This window comes from Mycotypha africana, assembly GCF_025528875.1.
Source record: "Mycotypha africana strain NRRL 2978 chromosome Unknown BDF20scaffold_2, whole genome shotgun sequence".
In the NCBI taxonomy this organism is placed as follows: domain Eukaryota; kingdom Fungi; phylum Mucoromycota; class Mucoromycetes; order Mucorales; family Mycotyphaceae; genus Mycotypha; species Mycotypha africana.
In genome coordinates, this window is record NW_026515726.1 from 160,181 (window position 1) to 176,339 (window position 16,159).

The 16,159-nt window shown below is 37.9% G+C and overlaps 5 protein-coding genes across 5 annotated transcripts; 2 read left to right on the top strand and 3 right to left on the bottom strand.

Annotated features, from left to right (window-relative positions):
• Window positions 1-3,312: 3,312 nt before the first annotated feature.
• Window positions 3,313-3,519, bottom strand: BDF20DRAFT_803334 (uncharacterized protein; the record flags this gene model as incomplete). Its single annotated transcript, XM_053076435.1, has 1 exon — window positions 3,313-3,519. A coding segment is annotated over one exon (207 nt), but the record flags the coding sequence as incomplete, so codon positions are not given.
• A 2,156-nt stretch (window positions 3,520-5,675) lies between these two features.
• BDF20DRAFT_849205 (tRNA synthetases class I, catalytic domain-containing protein) lies at window positions 5,676-8,587 on the bottom strand. The gene is made up of 3 exons (XM_053079896.1): window positions 8,269-8,587; window positions 8,102-8,167; window positions 5,676-7,932 (listed from the first exon to the last, which is right to left on the bottom strand). The coding sequence occupies exons 1-3, from the start codon at window positions 8,540-8,542 to the stop codon at window positions 5,843-5,845; spliced, it is 2,430 nt and encodes an 809-aa protein (XP_052938653.1). The 5' UTR covers window positions 8,543-8,587; the 3' UTR covers window positions 5,676-5,842.
• A 1,966-nt stretch (window positions 8,588-10,553) lies between these two features.
• On the top strand, window positions 10,554-11,208 carry BDF20DRAFT_849210 (phosphatidate cytidylyltransferase). The gene is made up of 2 exons (XM_053079897.1): window positions 10,554-10,710; window positions 10,790-11,208. The coding sequence occupies exons 1-2, from the start codon at window positions 10,558-10,560 to the stop codon at window positions 11,075-11,077; spliced, it is 441 nt and encodes a 146-aa protein (XP_052938654.1). The 5' UTR covers window positions 10,554-10,557; the 3' UTR covers window positions 11,078-11,208.
• Window positions 11,209-11,405: 197 nt separating this feature from the next.
• On the bottom strand, window positions 11,406-11,657 carry BDF20DRAFT_814749 (uncharacterized protein; the record flags this gene model as incomplete). The annotated part of the gene is made up of 1 exon (XM_053077012.1): window positions 11,406-11,657. The coding sequence occupies one exon, from the start codon at window positions 11,655-11,657 to the stop codon at window positions 11,406-11,408; it is 252 nt and encodes an 83-aa protein (XP_052938655.1).
• Window positions 11,658-14,198: 2,541 nt separating this feature from the next.
• BDF20DRAFT_909931 (beta-trefoil DNA-binding domain-containing protein) lies at window positions 14,199-15,725 on the top strand (the record flags this gene model as incomplete). The annotated part of the gene is made up of 1 exon (XM_053083649.1): window positions 14,199-15,725. One exon carries the CDS (start codon window positions 14,199-14,201, stop codon window positions 15,723-15,725), a length of 1,527 nt encoding a protein of 508 aa, XP_052938656.1.
• Window positions 15,726-16,159: the final 434 nt, after the last annotated feature.

The following is a 16,159-nucleotide window of genomic DNA, read 5'->3' on the forward strand; positions in this document are numbered from 1 at the left end:
TCGATGGAAGCAGAATCAGGTGCAAAAATTAGTATTCGTGGACGTGGATCGGTGAAAGAAGGCAAAGGCCAAGTTAGCAACCCTAACTCTGGCCAAGAAGAAGATTTGCATTGTTTAGTTACAGCCGATACCGAAGAAAAAGTGAAAAAGGCTGTTAAGCTGATTGAAAAAGTAATTGAAACATCAGCTTCTGTACCTGAAGGACAAAACGAATTGAAGAGAAATCAATTGCGTGAGTTGGCAGCTTTGAATGGTACACTGCGTGATGACGAGAATCAAACTTGTTTAAACTGTGGTGCCTCGGGTCATCGACGATTTGAATGTCCTGAAAGACAGAATATCACGTCTACATTGACATGTCATATTTGTGGCGGTCTAGGTCATATTTCTCGTGATTGTAACCAACGTCATAATCCTGAAATGACCAATCAAGCTCGTCAACGTGATGCTCAATTGGATAGTGAATATATGAATTTAATGGCTGAATTAGGTGAATCTGTTACAGGCGGATCAAGAGAAGGAGCAGGATCGGTAAGTGTTTTATTTTCATAGTTCGAATACCAGTTGGAGAAATGCAAGCAAAAACTCATATCCTTTCTCACTAGTACACTGAAAGTAAACCAGCACCATGGCAGCAACCCAGAACTAGTACTGGAGCTGCACCTCCATGGCAACAACAAAATAGAGGGCCTGCACCGTGGGCAAATAACAATTACAATAATTATAATAGTCATGCGTCAGGACCACCACCACCACCCGGAACCGGTAGCGGCGGTGCTGCACCTTGGCATCAAGGCGGCGGCGGCGGCGGCGGCGGCGGCGATGCCTATCAGTCATCTTACGGTAACGCTCCAGGTACAGCAACGGATTATTACGCTGCTTATGGAGGATATGGAGGATACTATGACCCATCACAATATGACCCATCACAAATGGCTGCTGCCCCACCAGGTAGTACCGCATCACCATGGGGAGCTGCTGTCGCCGTTCCTCCGCCTCCAGCTGCAGATGGATCCAACCCATGGGTAAGTTTCAATTTGTAAAAAGAATAAACGAAGCGCAGTAATAACTAACGTTCCTATGTTTTGCCTCTGGTTTAGAATATGCCACCTCCACCTCCATCCACAGATGATGCAGCCATCGCACCACCACCTCCATCAGCTTCTGAGCTTCCTCCCCCTCCTCCTCCTCCAGGAGCCTAAACCTATAACAATATATGGTCAACATTTTTCACAAATTTTTCTCTTTTTTTTTTTTTTTTGTTAAATATTTTGGTACAATTATATAAATGTCGAACCCACCTCAACGTAAATTACATAATTTCTTTGCAACCCAATAAATCCACTTAGTTAAAGAACAAATCTTATAGTGAAGTTGTGCATTGATTTCTCCAGACTGGTTGGATCCTGATTATAAAATAGCTAAAAAATGTGTGTCAACGAGAATAACAGCCAATCTCTCATAACGTACGCATGAGTGCATTTTTTCTCCTCGTTGACCTGTCTTCAGACAGGAACTTGGTTTTTATGGCTGCAACAAAAGGTGAGTAAGCCAAGCATCAATGCATGCATTAAAGTACTTTGAGTAAAAAACCGCTGATTCGTATTTTTCAAACAGCGTCTATTACATTACAAACAATACAATTTTCAAGGAAAGTACAGTATTGTTCGTTTCATCCTAGATTTTCGACTGCATCCACTTGTGCCTATATTTTAATCAAGAAAAATGCAAGCTTCCTTAGCGTAGTCAATAATCCTACTGCACCATTTAGCGTTCGATATGTTCGCTGCACTCACTGGGATAATCTTGGCAATCAGTAACCAAAAATTAACAAATCATATCAGCATTGATGTTGTATCTGCTTTGATCTGATAAATTCTAAATATTAACCTTCCATAAATTATATTTTGTTAATATGCTTTGTTATCATCCAAATTAATGTCTTGAGAGTTTCGAGCACTTTTCTTTTTGGTTTTTTTAAACTCACTCAATTGCTTCCTGCCCTACTATGTTTTAGCTAGCCCTTTATATAACATGGCTTTTCTTGAAATAAGTCAAGATAGTTCTTAAACCGGATTCTATTGTTTAGCATTGATCATTGTTATATATGACATGTCCTCAGCAAATATAGTATATATATCATAACTATTACAGCTAAGGACAAGGGAATATTAGGTATGTATAAGCGATGAGCTTGTAGTAATATGCCACTACATAACTTAAAGATCGCTCGATATATGTACGTAATGAATATATGGTATTACTGTTACTAAATAAGCGAACATGGTATTTTTACAGTCTTATTGGCTCTTTTTTAAGTGCATTACCATCATCACGTGCGCGTTCAGTGTCTTTAATGCAGTTACCAACCATATATTTTTGTTGAATTATCTTCAGTATTTTTGCTACGGTCAAGGCTAGTATTGCATCCTTTTCACCATTATTTCAAAGAGCTTGCTCATTTATGGCAACTCATAGGTGTTTGATCGAACACCCCCCCCCCACCAAAGCCAAGTTGGTAGGTTAATTGAATAGAATAGACCAGCGAGTCGTAGTGACATCTGTAAAGTCATAGTCCAAAGTTTTGTTTTCCTAAACTATTTCCAGGAGCGTTATTTCTATCATTTCAAAAGAGTGATACGTTTAACAACTGATATTAAGCACGAAGGAATGGACAATTAGAGATAACTTTGTTTGTGTTTCTTCTTTTTATTATTCATCATTGGAAATGAAATGAAATGAAACGATTCTAGTATGATAACGATATGGTGAACAATGAAAGATCAAATAATAAAATGCAAATGCTACTAATTAACGTCAAACCAAGTGTCTAAAAAAGAGGCTATGTTGTTCGGTCTCTTCAATAGATTTTATGTTGGAGAATGACTAATTATAGGGAGGGGCGCTACACTCAATGCTTCTAAAGTCAAATCTATGTATACAGAAAAGGATGAAAAAAAAAAGCTCCTTATTGTAAAAACGAGGAGGTGTTTTTTTCTTTCCTTTTGATCAAATGATAGTTGAGAGTTGATATTATAATAAGGGAGACCTTGATTGTAGAGTGGTGGAGGCCGAGGAAGTAGACGGTATCGAAGTGTGGTAATAAGAATGATACTGGTGGTGGCTACTGCTAGTTCCGTTCATTAAAAAATGATATTCATCGTCTACTGCTATGGAAGAGGAATGACTCGAATAGTCGGCAGAAATCGATTCTCTTCCATTGATGAAGGAACCTGACGCTGTGGTGGTAGCCGTGCTGGAAGGTGTGAGTGGAGATATGACGATACTGGCGGATGTGGTATTGTCATCGTAAGGTAGCATTTGATTTTTCCATTTACACTGTGAACATTCGTATCGTACAGTTGAATTGTCCGTAATGCGTTTGTTCAAAACAATCAACGATTTTTCAGACCTTGTCAATTGTACAGAGCTTTGGTTTTTACATTTTGGACAAGGATGAGAAGCGTGTTCTAGAGAGATTTTTTTTCCAGAATTGGCAACTAAAATGAATCCAGTCATTTCTTCTTGTTTGCTGATGTTGGTATTAGTGATGGTGTGTGATTAGGTGGGGGGAATGTTGTATGGTATGTAAAAGGTATATAAACCAAAAAGTACTTTTTTTTATCTATTTGGCGTGGTAGGATATTGAACGAAAGGGAAGGGATTGTATCAGAAATGTATGAGAACGTTAAGCAAAAGAAAAGATAAAGAGATAGTAATCATTAGATCAGAAGTCTATTTATTTATGTGATCCACGAACACAGTAAAAGAAAAACTAGGAGTAAAAAGCTACTTTATTATAGATTTTTTTTTAGGGTCCAAATTGCTTTTACACGTTGATTTCAAGATAACAAAGAACCTGAAGCTATTGCAATCGAATGCGCCACGTTGTTAACTTTCTCGTAGTACAGAATCCACAAATTCGTCATAGATCAGTCATAAGATCTCGTTTAAAACGTAGAATTTAAGCATTTTATGGCTTGATATTCTTTTTCGGCTTGGCTACAGTTGTCATAAAGACGTTTTGATATTCCTGGAAACGGTGGGGAAACCACATTTTATTCTACTTTTGTGCTGCAGCTTAAAAGAAAAAAAAAAAAAAAAAAAAATAAAATAGATCAACCCACATACTCTTCATTAGACACAGAAAAAAAGAAAATGCCCCTATTCCAAAATATTTTTAAGCTTTCTTCAATAAGCATTTCACGCAGTGACAAACCAGCAATTTATTCTGTTTTCTCTAGGCACTTTCCAGTAATTAGTAAAACATACATGGCTATCATTTCATTCAGAAAATGTTGGTACCATAATCAAGAAGCAAATTCGTAACACCTTTCGGTTAAAATTGCATCATCCCAAACCATCCAAACATACCGTGAATTTTATTCAAGGATATCGAACGAGAAATAGGGCTCGGTTAAACTAAATAGCTACCATTCGGTTGTTTGAATATCCGTAGCATCAAGCTAAATGAATATTTGGTTACGGTTCATGCATGTAAGAACTCTATACATACGCAGTCTTATAGACAGTATGGATAGTAAATATTGAAAGCTTATGTCTTTGAAAGTAGCTGCTTGATACGTAAATTGGATGGCAAAAAATTAAGGTTGTAAATAAGAGCAATTTTGTTGACAATAATAAAGATTGATTGTTGCCTCTTTCAATACCAATTCAGTATGTTTTTCTATAGACAATATAGTGTGGACCTAACAGAAGCTACGAAGCAAACATTTACTGCGACTTAAAACTTACTCCATAAATGTTACTCCCTGCTAATTGATCGCTTCTTTTAAAACTCGTGCTTATAATATAATGAAAGTAATATATGCTCGGTAGTCATTATAGGAGTCGCTACATCTTTACTAAGCACTCTGATTACCTTAAAGTTGTGAAGACTGTGCTTATTTCTTTTTTCGCCCATCCTATATCGGAAAAGGTAATTAAACACAACCTCCCTAATTTCCAAAGGAGCCTATCAATAGATTCATGGAAGAGATATACTTTGGTCGATCTGTAATAAATGAAAAAAGAGCGCGTCTCCATTCATTGAATTAGCTTCTCCTACTCTCGTTACTCAATCGTTCATTCTCTTCTTGCCTTTCTCCTCAATGCCGAGGGAAATAGAGTTATTTACGGTATTTGAGCACGTCGAAAACCAACAAATTCGGTATAAAGAAGCCCTAAACTCATTCACATAATCGGTATCTACCATATTTAGGCTATTATTATTTGTTTGGTTTAGCGGTTATGCAAAGGTTGAGAATGTAGATTAAAGAGAACACGTTTTTGATATAACTGTATAAGAAGTTGAGAAAGCCAAGAATGCATGGTACTGTTGTTATGCATTAATGAAAAAACATACACACACAACACACACACACACACACACACGCAGCACTAAAGGCATTTAATTCCTACGCTTCCCAACTTAGCAGCTAGTCTTTTGGCGTACATCAATCTGTTCTTATCAACTTTACACCGGTAAGCTCCTGTTCTGCAACGGTTAACGTCCTTATTTCGAGACCTACCAAAGAAAAACCCAGACCGTTCCGTGGAAGCTTTACGTTCCGCGTGCCCATTGACACACATGCTATGCATGTATCACGCTTAAACTCGACCAACCGATCATCTTAGCCAGCTATTCATTATTGGAACGGCCCATTATTCGTTGTCAAATAGCAGCATCATAGAACCAAAGACTGTTATTGTATAGTACAAATGCAATATTCGTTAGGTAAGCTTTTATTACAAGAGAATGAGATGAAATTTAGAATACACAAACAATACAAAAACAAAAAAAAAAAAAAGCTTCCTATATATATATTGTATGTGAAATCTTCTAATCCTTTTCATTGTCCTCTCTAAGAGAAACAGTACGATTGATGATGAGTGTTTTCACAGCTTCCTTCACTTTACCAGCCTTGATCATATCAATGTCCAACTTGGTGTCTTTATTATCTAGACAGAAATAACCTGTACGGGTGAATTGCCAGCGCATGCTTTCAAAGTCCTTACCACCCGTCTTCTTGACCCAATCAGCAATATGATCATAAATACCGACTTCAGCAATAGCTCCCTTTACAATTTCCAAAGAGTGTTCATTCAAATCGTTCAAGAAACCACCTTCAGCAGCCTCAGGGTTATCATGCTTGAAAAGACGTTCGTAGATGCGTAGTTCATCCAATTTGACGGGAGAATTGTGCTTGGGAGATTCAGCCACCCAGTGAATATAGGTTTTGGGCTTCTTAAACTCACCCTCATTTTCATATCGACATTCAATTTCAATGACATTGCCATTGGCATCCTTCTTATAGTTGGTACAGTGCACAGGATGTTTGGTATAGAGAAGCCCAACAGACTTGCCGGGAGCCAAACGGAAGTAACCCTTAGCGTCTTGTTCACGGAAATCAGAGCGGTCAATATAGAAGACCTTGGTGAAGGGAACCTTGTGTTCACCCATAGCAGGATCTCTAGGCTTGTTAGGTACCGTGACTTCTTCATAGTAATCGTCGGGTACATTGGTCAAGACAACACGGACAGGATCCATAATAGCCATCAAACGAGGTGCGGTTCTATCTAAATATTCACGCGTCTTGTTGTCGAAACGAGATACTTCAATGGTGGATTGACTAGTAGTGACGCCCAATTCAAGCACAAATTCATTGATGGCTTCAGGAGGAACACCACGTCTACGAATACCGACCAAAGTATAAAGACGAGGGTCATCCCAACCGTTGACATATTTGTTGTTGACCATCTTCAAAATCTTACGCTTGGACATGATGGTACCTGTGACATTCAAACGTCCATATTCCCATTGGACAGGCTTATAGACTTCAACAGCATCGACTAACCAATAATAACTTTCTCTGGATTGTCTGAATTCAGTTGTACAGAGTGAGTGGGTGATGTTTTCGAAAGAATCGACTAAACAGTGAGTGAAATCATAGGTAGGATAAATGCACCACTTGTCGTGCGTTCTGAAATGAGGGGTGTAGAGGACGCGATAAGCGATCAAATCCCAGAATTGAGGATTGCCGTTGGTCAAGTCCATCTTCATACGGAGAGTGATTTCTCCTTCCTTATAACGACCTTCCTTCATCTTCATGAATTGATCCAAAGTTTCCTCAATGGGTCTTTCACGATGGACACAAGCCTTTCTTTCGCCATGTTCCTTACCACCACGATTAGCATTGATCTCTTCAGGTGTACATTGGCAAGTGTAGGCCAGACCCTTTTTAATCAATTTGACAGCCAAATCAAATAATTCTTGGAAATAATCACTAGAATAAGTGATCTTGAAAGGTTCGAATCCGAGCCAACGTACAGTTTCTAAGATAGAAGTGAAATATTGTTCTTCTTCAGCCTCGGGGTTAGTATCGTCATAACGAAGATAAGTGACACCATTGTGGGCTTTGGCATAACCGAAATTGACATTGATAGCCTTAGCGTGACCAATGTGAAGATAACCATTAGGCTCGGGAGGGAAACGAGTAACAACCTTACCGCCAGTAGCCTTTAAATGTTCTTCCATCAATTCTGGCTTGATTTGAGGGTTTCCTCCAGGTTTATGTAATCTACCTAATTCACCTTCAAAGAAAGTCTTTGAAATATCTACAACGGGCTCCTTTTCAGCATCTGCTTTCTTCTGATCCCCATTTTTGGCAGCAGCAGCAGCAGGCGCTTTAGGCTCTTTCTTTTTCTTTTGAGGAGCATCACGTTCATCTTTAGGGCCCAGAAGCGCAAGATATTGAGCTTCAACTTCATTCTTAACTTTACCACCATCAGCCCAACGCAAACAAGGAATCTTTCTGGCATTGGCAAGGGTGGGGCCAAGAGTTTTATAACGATTGCTGACGATATTTTCCTTATTACTATTGATATATTCCTCTACAGCTTCCTTGATTTGCTCAGGAGTAACAACAACGCCTATGGAAATACGTCAAAAAATGAAGAGAATGGGGCCAATATTGAAATTGGAAATAACATTGGTAAGCTTGTGTTGTTCTCTTTCCTTAACGATTTCGCTCTCCCTCTGCCCCAAACTGCCTCCTTCTTTTTAAATTCCATATTTCGACTTTTCAATTGTCTACTTTACCAACACCAGTGGCTTCATCGAAATCCTTTTCTTCGATTGTGTCTGCTTCACAGAACTTGACAGCAGCTATAGATAGTTGATAGAATCACAAATGTCAATACCAAGGCTGCACAACAGATGGTGACATTGAGAAAAAGTGGGAGAGAAAGTTAACCTCCTCCATTTACCTGTAATTTGATCACTTGTCTTTAAATCACCATTCAATACCTTCTTTGTCAAGAAAGGTAAATGTTTATGTTCAGCAGCAGCTTTATCCTTAGCCACCGCAGTAGCTAAAGTATATAACAAAGTACCCAAATCTTTCTCACAACCTGAATCGCGAATGCCGGCTTCATTGATGACTCGTTCAAAGGTGGGTGCTAATTTCTTGTTCTTGGCGGTTTCTTTCGCCTTTTGCTCGGATAAACCGGTCTTAACGAAAATGGGAACGAGGTCGTCCATAGCTGATTTCTTTAAAAGACAAGTAAACCTTTCTTATGAATTCAGGAGAGGTATGTAAAGAATAGAAGAGGCTGCTCTTTAACTGAATTTGAAAAAAAAAGAAAAAAAAAATTTGTGAGTCACTAAAGTTTTGGGTGAAGGCGGTTAAAGGAAATTTTATTGACAACATATTTCAGCCCAAGGGGTACACATATCGAAATTGCCCAGGGCAGCTCCAGATGGGGTGGAAATGATGACACTCTTCAAGAGAATAAAGAAGAAAAAAGGCAATGTATTATGAAGTCAAACTATCCATTTGGTGGTTGGTGCATACAGCCAATCTAAAAAGAGCCGTCCTCAGTTTTCTGACGGTATTGATGAGGGGGGCTATCTCGTCCCAATTCGCGTAACAACGGTTGATCTATGGGCCACAGTGTGCTCCAGGAAGCAGTGATATATTGTTTTGAAGGTCTGGTTGGAAGTCCATTCAACCATGTGAAATGGGCTCAAAGAAGTTGAGTAGCTTCTCTTCCGTATGCTCTATCTTGTAGCACGTCATCCATTTACATAAACATTCTGTCAGTTATACATATAATCGACTGTTAGGAACTCATACTATCAATTTCAATATAATGTAAAGTAGCTCCAAATTATTTTCTTTTGGCACCAATTGCCTTGGAATGTTATTGAACCGTAGCACTCTTTGGTTTGACAGATGAGCCTTCTACAATAATTGATTGTTCTTGCTGATCACCTGATATTTAGTAGCTATCAAAAATTCTTTACGTGGACATTGCGTACTTGGTAGTTACCTTTTACCTTACGGCAACATGATCAAAATTGAACTGATAAGTCTCCGCTCGAGAGCCATTAGAGGTCGTTGAGAGGTAACAGGTGTTGTTATGACTTCTTGACATGTTAACAGATTTACGTTGAAGAAAGGCAACTCCTCCCTCCCTCTCTGCCTCCCAATATACTGCCTAGAGAATCTCAGTTACTGGTGAAGTGATAAAATACATGAGGTATGGTAAGTTAGATTGGTAATCTGATGGCTAGTTAGCGACTTGCATAGAACTTGAATTATTTTTGAGCTAAAAAAAAAAGACAAAAACCGATAATCTCACTGCAAAGAATGTATGAAGAAATAGATCTCTCAAGTGTAGTCTTCCCATTTTCTTTGTTTCTTTTTGGTTTTTGTCTTTGTGTTCTATAAATTTACCACTCTAAAAAAGAAGCTATACGTAGTCTTAATATGTTCTTGAAGAGACTCTTGGCTGGAACGATCATGCTTGTCATTCTAGTTCTAGTAACAATGAATGACACTTTATTGATGATTTTTGTGACAATTTTGCAGGCAAAGGTCTTCCATGTACTGTCCTGTAGATATTGCAAAGTGGCAGTGAATAAAGATAGCTGGAAGTCACTTATGATTTGTATATTCTTGCTTTAGGAGTTACGACGAGTTTCTTTAACGCCTGTTCATATTCAGAGAAATAAGTTACAGGCAATTCTTGATTGGTAAGAATCAGCTAATTGTTTTCAACGTAGACCTCTCATAAACTAAATTTAATGTGACAAATGGGCGCAACAGGACTCTGTTTTTCATATTTGTGAATCTGGTCAAACAATGCATCATGAACGTTACACCCGCCACGACGTTCTTCACCACATTTCTGCATTACTTGTCGTGTATGTAACCAACAAATAAGGGGGAAAAGGATGAGCTTCACGTAGCTGATTCATTTTCTATGTTAGGGTTTGCTGCCTGGGTATGGTTCTTATTAGGTGATGCGGCTAATGAACCACAAAAGCTTCAATCCTGCATTCTTCATAGCAGCTGGGTGCATTTGTGTACTGTTTACACGTTGTCTCAACCCGTACTTATTAATAAGAATGTAAAGAATGGTGGTTTATTTTGGTAAGATATTTCTCGTGCTTCTCCCTCTTCCCTTTTAACAAATTTGATATGCCTTATTACTGTCGTAAATGCATTGATATCTAGAAACAAACTAAGTGTCTACCATCACTCTAGGTTTATGTTTCCTTGTTCATTGGTTATTTGTAATGATATCGCTGCTTATTTCTGCGGCAGGTATTTCGGTAAAAGGAAGCTAACACCACTCAGCCCGAACAAAACCTTGGAAGGCTTTATTGGCGCTCTTGTTGTAACAGTCATTTACGGATTACTTGTGAGTACGATTTTCTCGACATATATAGTCACGACTGCTAAAGTATGGTTTTTTTTATCTTGCATTGTCTTTATTACAGAACGCCATAGCGCTCTCTAAAATTGACTTCCTCGTCCGACATACGGGTCCATCAGACAACAGTGCCATTTACAAGAATATTGGGTATCATGGCGTGGTCTTGGCCTTATTCGCGTCAACATTTGCTCCTTTTGCTGGATTTTTCGCCAGTGCTATTAAACGCGCAGGAGGTCTTAAAGACTTTGATCATATTATTCCTGGACATGGTGGGCTTACAGATCGACTTGATTGTCAGCTATTTATGGCTTTCTTTACTTATTTTTACTATCAATCAATTACGTCAAACTGATTAGCGACCACGAAGAATGCCACTCCATCCTCCGTAATATCTTGAGTAGGAATACAATGTCATTTATTAAAACCATCTTCTATCATTCAGTCGAATGATGTCAGACCATTTTCTCAGAAGGGGATTATTAGCGACAAACTTATGCAATCGCGAGTAGGCTTTATTGATAAATAATAAGTACTATTACTTTTGCTTTAAAATTCGTATATCAGACAACGTACGGGATAAATTGTTGTCAACAAAGATAAATTTTAGCAGAGCATAATTCAATTCATTACATATTTGTTCTTGAGCTGTACAATCAATAATTATCAACCGCTTGGGACTCTTACGGGGTGGGGGCAAAACCAGCGGCGATACAAGCAGCCATGCAAGCGCCCAAAGCTGCATTGCATGCCATAATAGCAGCAGGTATGCCAGCACCAGCAGTAACGGTACCAAAAGTAGAGCCAGCAGCAGCATAGCAAGCGGTAGCTACAGCATTGCAGCCCGTTTGGCAAATGCCATAAGCCAAACGGCCAGCATATACATTGAAGATAAGACAGAAGATCGTAAAAAAGAAAACGAAAAGCTTGTTCATTTTGCGAGTATTATCAAAATCTGTACAGAAGGAAGAAGAAGAGATAGAGCAGACGAAGCTCGTGTTTAAGAGTTTTTGAAATTGTGACTTACAGTAGCAAGAAAGACTTACAGCAACCTTAGTCATAAGACGCGCATATGGTTACTGATAGATCAGCTTCAGGAAATTGATGTTAGAGCCACACAACGTCCATATACGTCTTATGATATCCCTTTTTTCGCTTGTTAATAAGCGGACTACGAACTAGCTAATTGTAGACTGTAGCGTAGAGGGAAGCTTAAATTACTCTTAAATGAAGTAATGGTTACAGTTGCAGGATACAATCTCACTTCTTGGACATAACACATAACTTATAACACGGATTCGCTCTTTTTTTTTTGGGAGTTTAAACTATTCTGTGTATGCATAAAGCAGTAAAATCTGCTAATTCCTTTGATTCACAGTCGATCGGAAAAAGGAAACACGAACAGATACAAAAAACAGACTGTGTTATATCCAACATCATACTACTCTTGAGTTATTACATGATACTGAAATAAGAGACTATGGATCCTTATGAAGATTAAAATAACCGTGAGTGATAGACTTGTTAGAACAATTCTTTTCTTTTACGGAAGCATATTTCATCTGTATATCCGAGGCAGCATTGTATGAATAATTGACTTCATTTAGAAATAAGATATTATAGTATTTGGATTTGACAAAATCAGATACCTTTATTTAGCAGATCAAACCACAATACATAAATCTAATCTACTTAAGCTTTTATCTTCTAACTTGTTGATCCTTACTTTAACCATTTACATTCTGACAGAATTCAATAAGACTGAAACGTAGACGTCGGCAGAATTAAGGAATAGCTTATCCTGTCCGTTACGTTAGTTATAATGAAACTGCTGAAGTACGGGTCAAAGGAACCTTTAGTTAGATCAACCCACTTACCTCCTTTCACTGATCCAATCGGTCAAGGCACCGCTATAGCATGATGAACCGTGCAGTAACAATTGGGTATGTCTTTCTTTTATCATCAGGTCATCTTGTACCTAAAGAGTCTCGATAGAAAAAGTTTTTTACAATATCCACAAATATAAATAGAAGTACTTTTTTCCTACATGGTTTTTTGTCTCTTCAATTCTTTATCAGAATATTCTACTTAATAAAAGAAGATAACTTGGTCTTCACTGATTACCTTTTTGTTTTCTTTCCTATTGTGATCTATTTCTACCATATATAACAGACTGTTCTAAGTAAGTGTATCTTCATTGCCAACTTTCCTGGGTTTTTTTTTTTTTCCTTTTTTTGTTTGAATATTCCACGTTGGTAATCTAGCTCTTGGTCTGTACTCATATTGACGTTGTATCACTGTACCCAACAGAAAAAGCCAATTACTATATATAGATCGTTTTATTGGTAAATGCACTAGCATAGATGTATGTAATTATGTTGGAATAGGTTTATCTCTAGATTCTCCAACCAGGAGGCTCCATTTTTCTTATACTCCCACTTACTATGCGAATTTGATTCGTAGGCAACACCAACAGTCTTTGTCGTGGGTTAACTCAAGTATAGAGATGGCTTCCGAAACTAAACCTTTCACCTCATCAAAAGCACTGATCTGGAATCCTACCTTTAAACTGCAGTCAATGAATGTAATGTTTAGCCATTCATTTTTTTTTTTTTTTTTTTTTTTTTTTTTTGTTATGGACACTTTAGAGCATCATGTTGGAAGTATGCCGGCCTTTCATGTGGATGGCCGAAAAAGTCTGCGCAATATCTTCATAATTCTGTGAGAATTAGAATAAGCCAATCATGTTGCGTAGATTGTAAATTGCTCATCGCGCAGATTATAGGTGTAACTGTTTGTACTCCAAAAGGATTCTCACGAGTATATCATACAGGAAGTCTATAAAAGGAAGTTGCAGCCAGTTGAAAAAGCTCACATGTGTAGAAAAAGCGCTGCCCTGTCAAATCTTAAAAGCGAATAAGATTGTTTAGACTTATCAATCTCTTTATTTGGTAATTTCGTTTGTTAACGTGTAGTAACTTTAAATACACGACCCTAGCCTATTAATAATAAACTACATCTTATTAACAATTGACTGTTGTATACAAATATTTACATAAAACAGCATTTTCGGATGTTTACGTATATCTCAATATCATCAAATACCTGTGATACATCATGTAGTGTATACGGAAAACAATGTAGTGCTGACGTATATAGACATATATAAATAATTAGCTAAAGTTTGATTTTATGATTGCTTATATATTGTTCCTCTCCTGGGAATTTTTATTCTTATATGATAAAGAGAACGATTATCAGCCAATGAATTTCATATGATAAGATCGATTTTAACCATAAAAGCATCTTATCTCTGTTCCCTTTTTCTTTTGCTGTAGCTCTCCTTAATATTTTCGTTACACGCATCAGAAAGTAAAATAGGAGGTGCATTCAGTATAAATACCTTTGGCTTCTTTTTTCTTTCTTTTAGGTTATTATACTTCCTTTTTGCCTGTCTTTCCTTCTTACTCTATCCAATGACTAACCATTACCAAATGACTCCAATGGAATCTCTTTTGAGTGCCATTGACTATGCACAGCCAATTCACTTGCCTTTACCTTCATCAAAGCGAAGTCGACAGGAAGATACAATGTCGATCAAAGCAATTCTGGATGATACTCATATCGACTCAATGGAGCCACCTTTCAAACGAAGACAGCATCAATATTATTATACAACTCCTCCGCCTCAATCTCCGCCTAGCAGTATATCAACCTTGCCCAGCATCAGTAGCAATATGAGTAGCGGTAAGAGTACAATCACTTGTTACCATGCTTCTGTAGCTCAGAAATCATATGGTACAGAAAGACGATTCTTATGCCCACCACCCACCGTCATCATGTCGTCCTCGGCATTATCATCACAAGCAAAAAATACTACTGCTTCAAAGTCTGCAGTCGTGTCAATGTCAGTTGTTGTGAATCCTACCACAGCCAACAATAACGTTTTAGCAGAGCAGCGTACCTATTTGAACGAAAATTCGAGTGGGCAATTCAAATACCTTTATGTCTCAACGGCATCACCCACTCATCCTAGTTCTGCTGCTTCAACCACCGCCGCCATGAATACGAAACAATTCTATCTACGTGTCGATATGATGAATACTGTCTTCCACAGCCATCCTATTTCAATCATATCCAAACCATCAAAGAAATCGGCTACAAAAGCACGAAACATGTCTATTTCTTGTATATTCAATCATTCACTTATCTCATTGTATAACCGTATCAATTCACAAACTGTCCGAACTAAATACCTAACCACCTCACCTAACAATTATGCAACTACAGAACTATGCGCCAAACATAATACTTGGTCGCCATTTGAAATTATTGTCTTGAAACAGCAGCAACAAATGCGTTCCACTGTTGCAGCGACACATACCAACAACAACAACAACAACAACAATACAAATAACGGAGGTATTGTCCTTATCACTTATGGCACTGAAATCATCTTGCGCGATACTTATACCGGCATTAGCTCCCCTCCACTCATCATTCGTAAAGTGAAAAAAGGTCAAATAGTCCAGCATGCCAGTGGTGAATTACTTAGTCAAATGCAAAAAGTTGCCTTACAACTATCCAGTTCCAACAATCTTTTTTTGAATTCGAATGGTGCTGTTATGCCCACACCTCCTAATACCATGACCCATACCACACCCTCAGCCAAAGACATTGCTCAAGATAACCACAACAGCAACATAAGTAGCACTTGGGTTCAATTTACACCTTGCAAATTGTCCCCGGATGGCTCAACCGGAAAAATAGATGATTATACTTGTTGGACCATTGTTGGCGTCAATAAATTTGAATATCAATTCGAAAATCAACACCCACCAGCACATCCACAGCCACAGATGAGTTCACCTCCTCTGTCACCTTTATCGGCTACTTCTTCGACAAGTATAGCATCTCTTTGCTCGCAGCAACCTTATAATGCTACTAGTATCAATACGAATACTACTGCAATGAGACCCATCACTCCATTCCCCTTGATTTGAGCATTATTATGTATTTGATGATATCCCCTTGCTTTTTTTTATGGCTTTGATATACCACTCTTTTATCTATTTATGTAAAATATTCTATATCTTACCCGCTGTTATGTAATCATTACTTGTTTGATAATCAATAAAAAAAAAATATAGAAGTATCATGAATACTTCATTTATACATGAATTACACCATCTGATCCTATCTTTGAAGAATTTGCATATTTCTGTGATGGTTTAAACTTTTTTTAGCCGGTTTCTACCATATCACAGAACTTCCTCAAACAGAAGCAATCCCGAATTTTGAACGAATGTTGTGATACGTATCCTATGAGCAAATGGGTTAAATATTGAATGGCTATAAGGTAAGTAAAGCAATACCAATGTAAGGAAGGGGGGCTTTTTTTTTTAAAAAAAAAAGTACTGCTACTAGGCGATTCACT

What these genes read in the sequence shown, in the direction of transcription:
- BDF20DRAFT_849210 (XM_053079897.1), top strand. Translation starts at nt 10,558, where the DNA reads ATGTTTCCTTGTTCATTGGTTATTTGTAATGATATCGCTGCTTATTTC. An exon ending in CAGTCATTTACGGATTACTT is followed by an intron (nt 10,711 to 10,789) that starts GTGAGTACGATT and finishes TCTTTATTACAG; the next exon opens with AACGCCATAGCGCTCTCTAA.
- BDF20DRAFT_849205 (XM_053079896.1), bottom strand. Translation starts at nt 8,542, where the DNA reads ATGGACGACCTCGTTCCCATTTTCGTTAAGACCGGTTTATCCGAGCAA. An exon ending in GACAAGTGATCAAATTACAG is followed by an intron (nt 8,168 to 8,268) that starts GTAAATGGAGGA and finishes AACTATCTATAG; the next exon opens with CTGCTGTCAAGTTCTGTGAA. An exon ending in CGATGAAGCCACTGGTGTTG is followed by an intron (nt 7,933 to 8,101) that starts GTAAAGTAGACA and finishes GTATTTCCATAG; the next exon opens with GCGTTGTTGTTACTCCTGAG.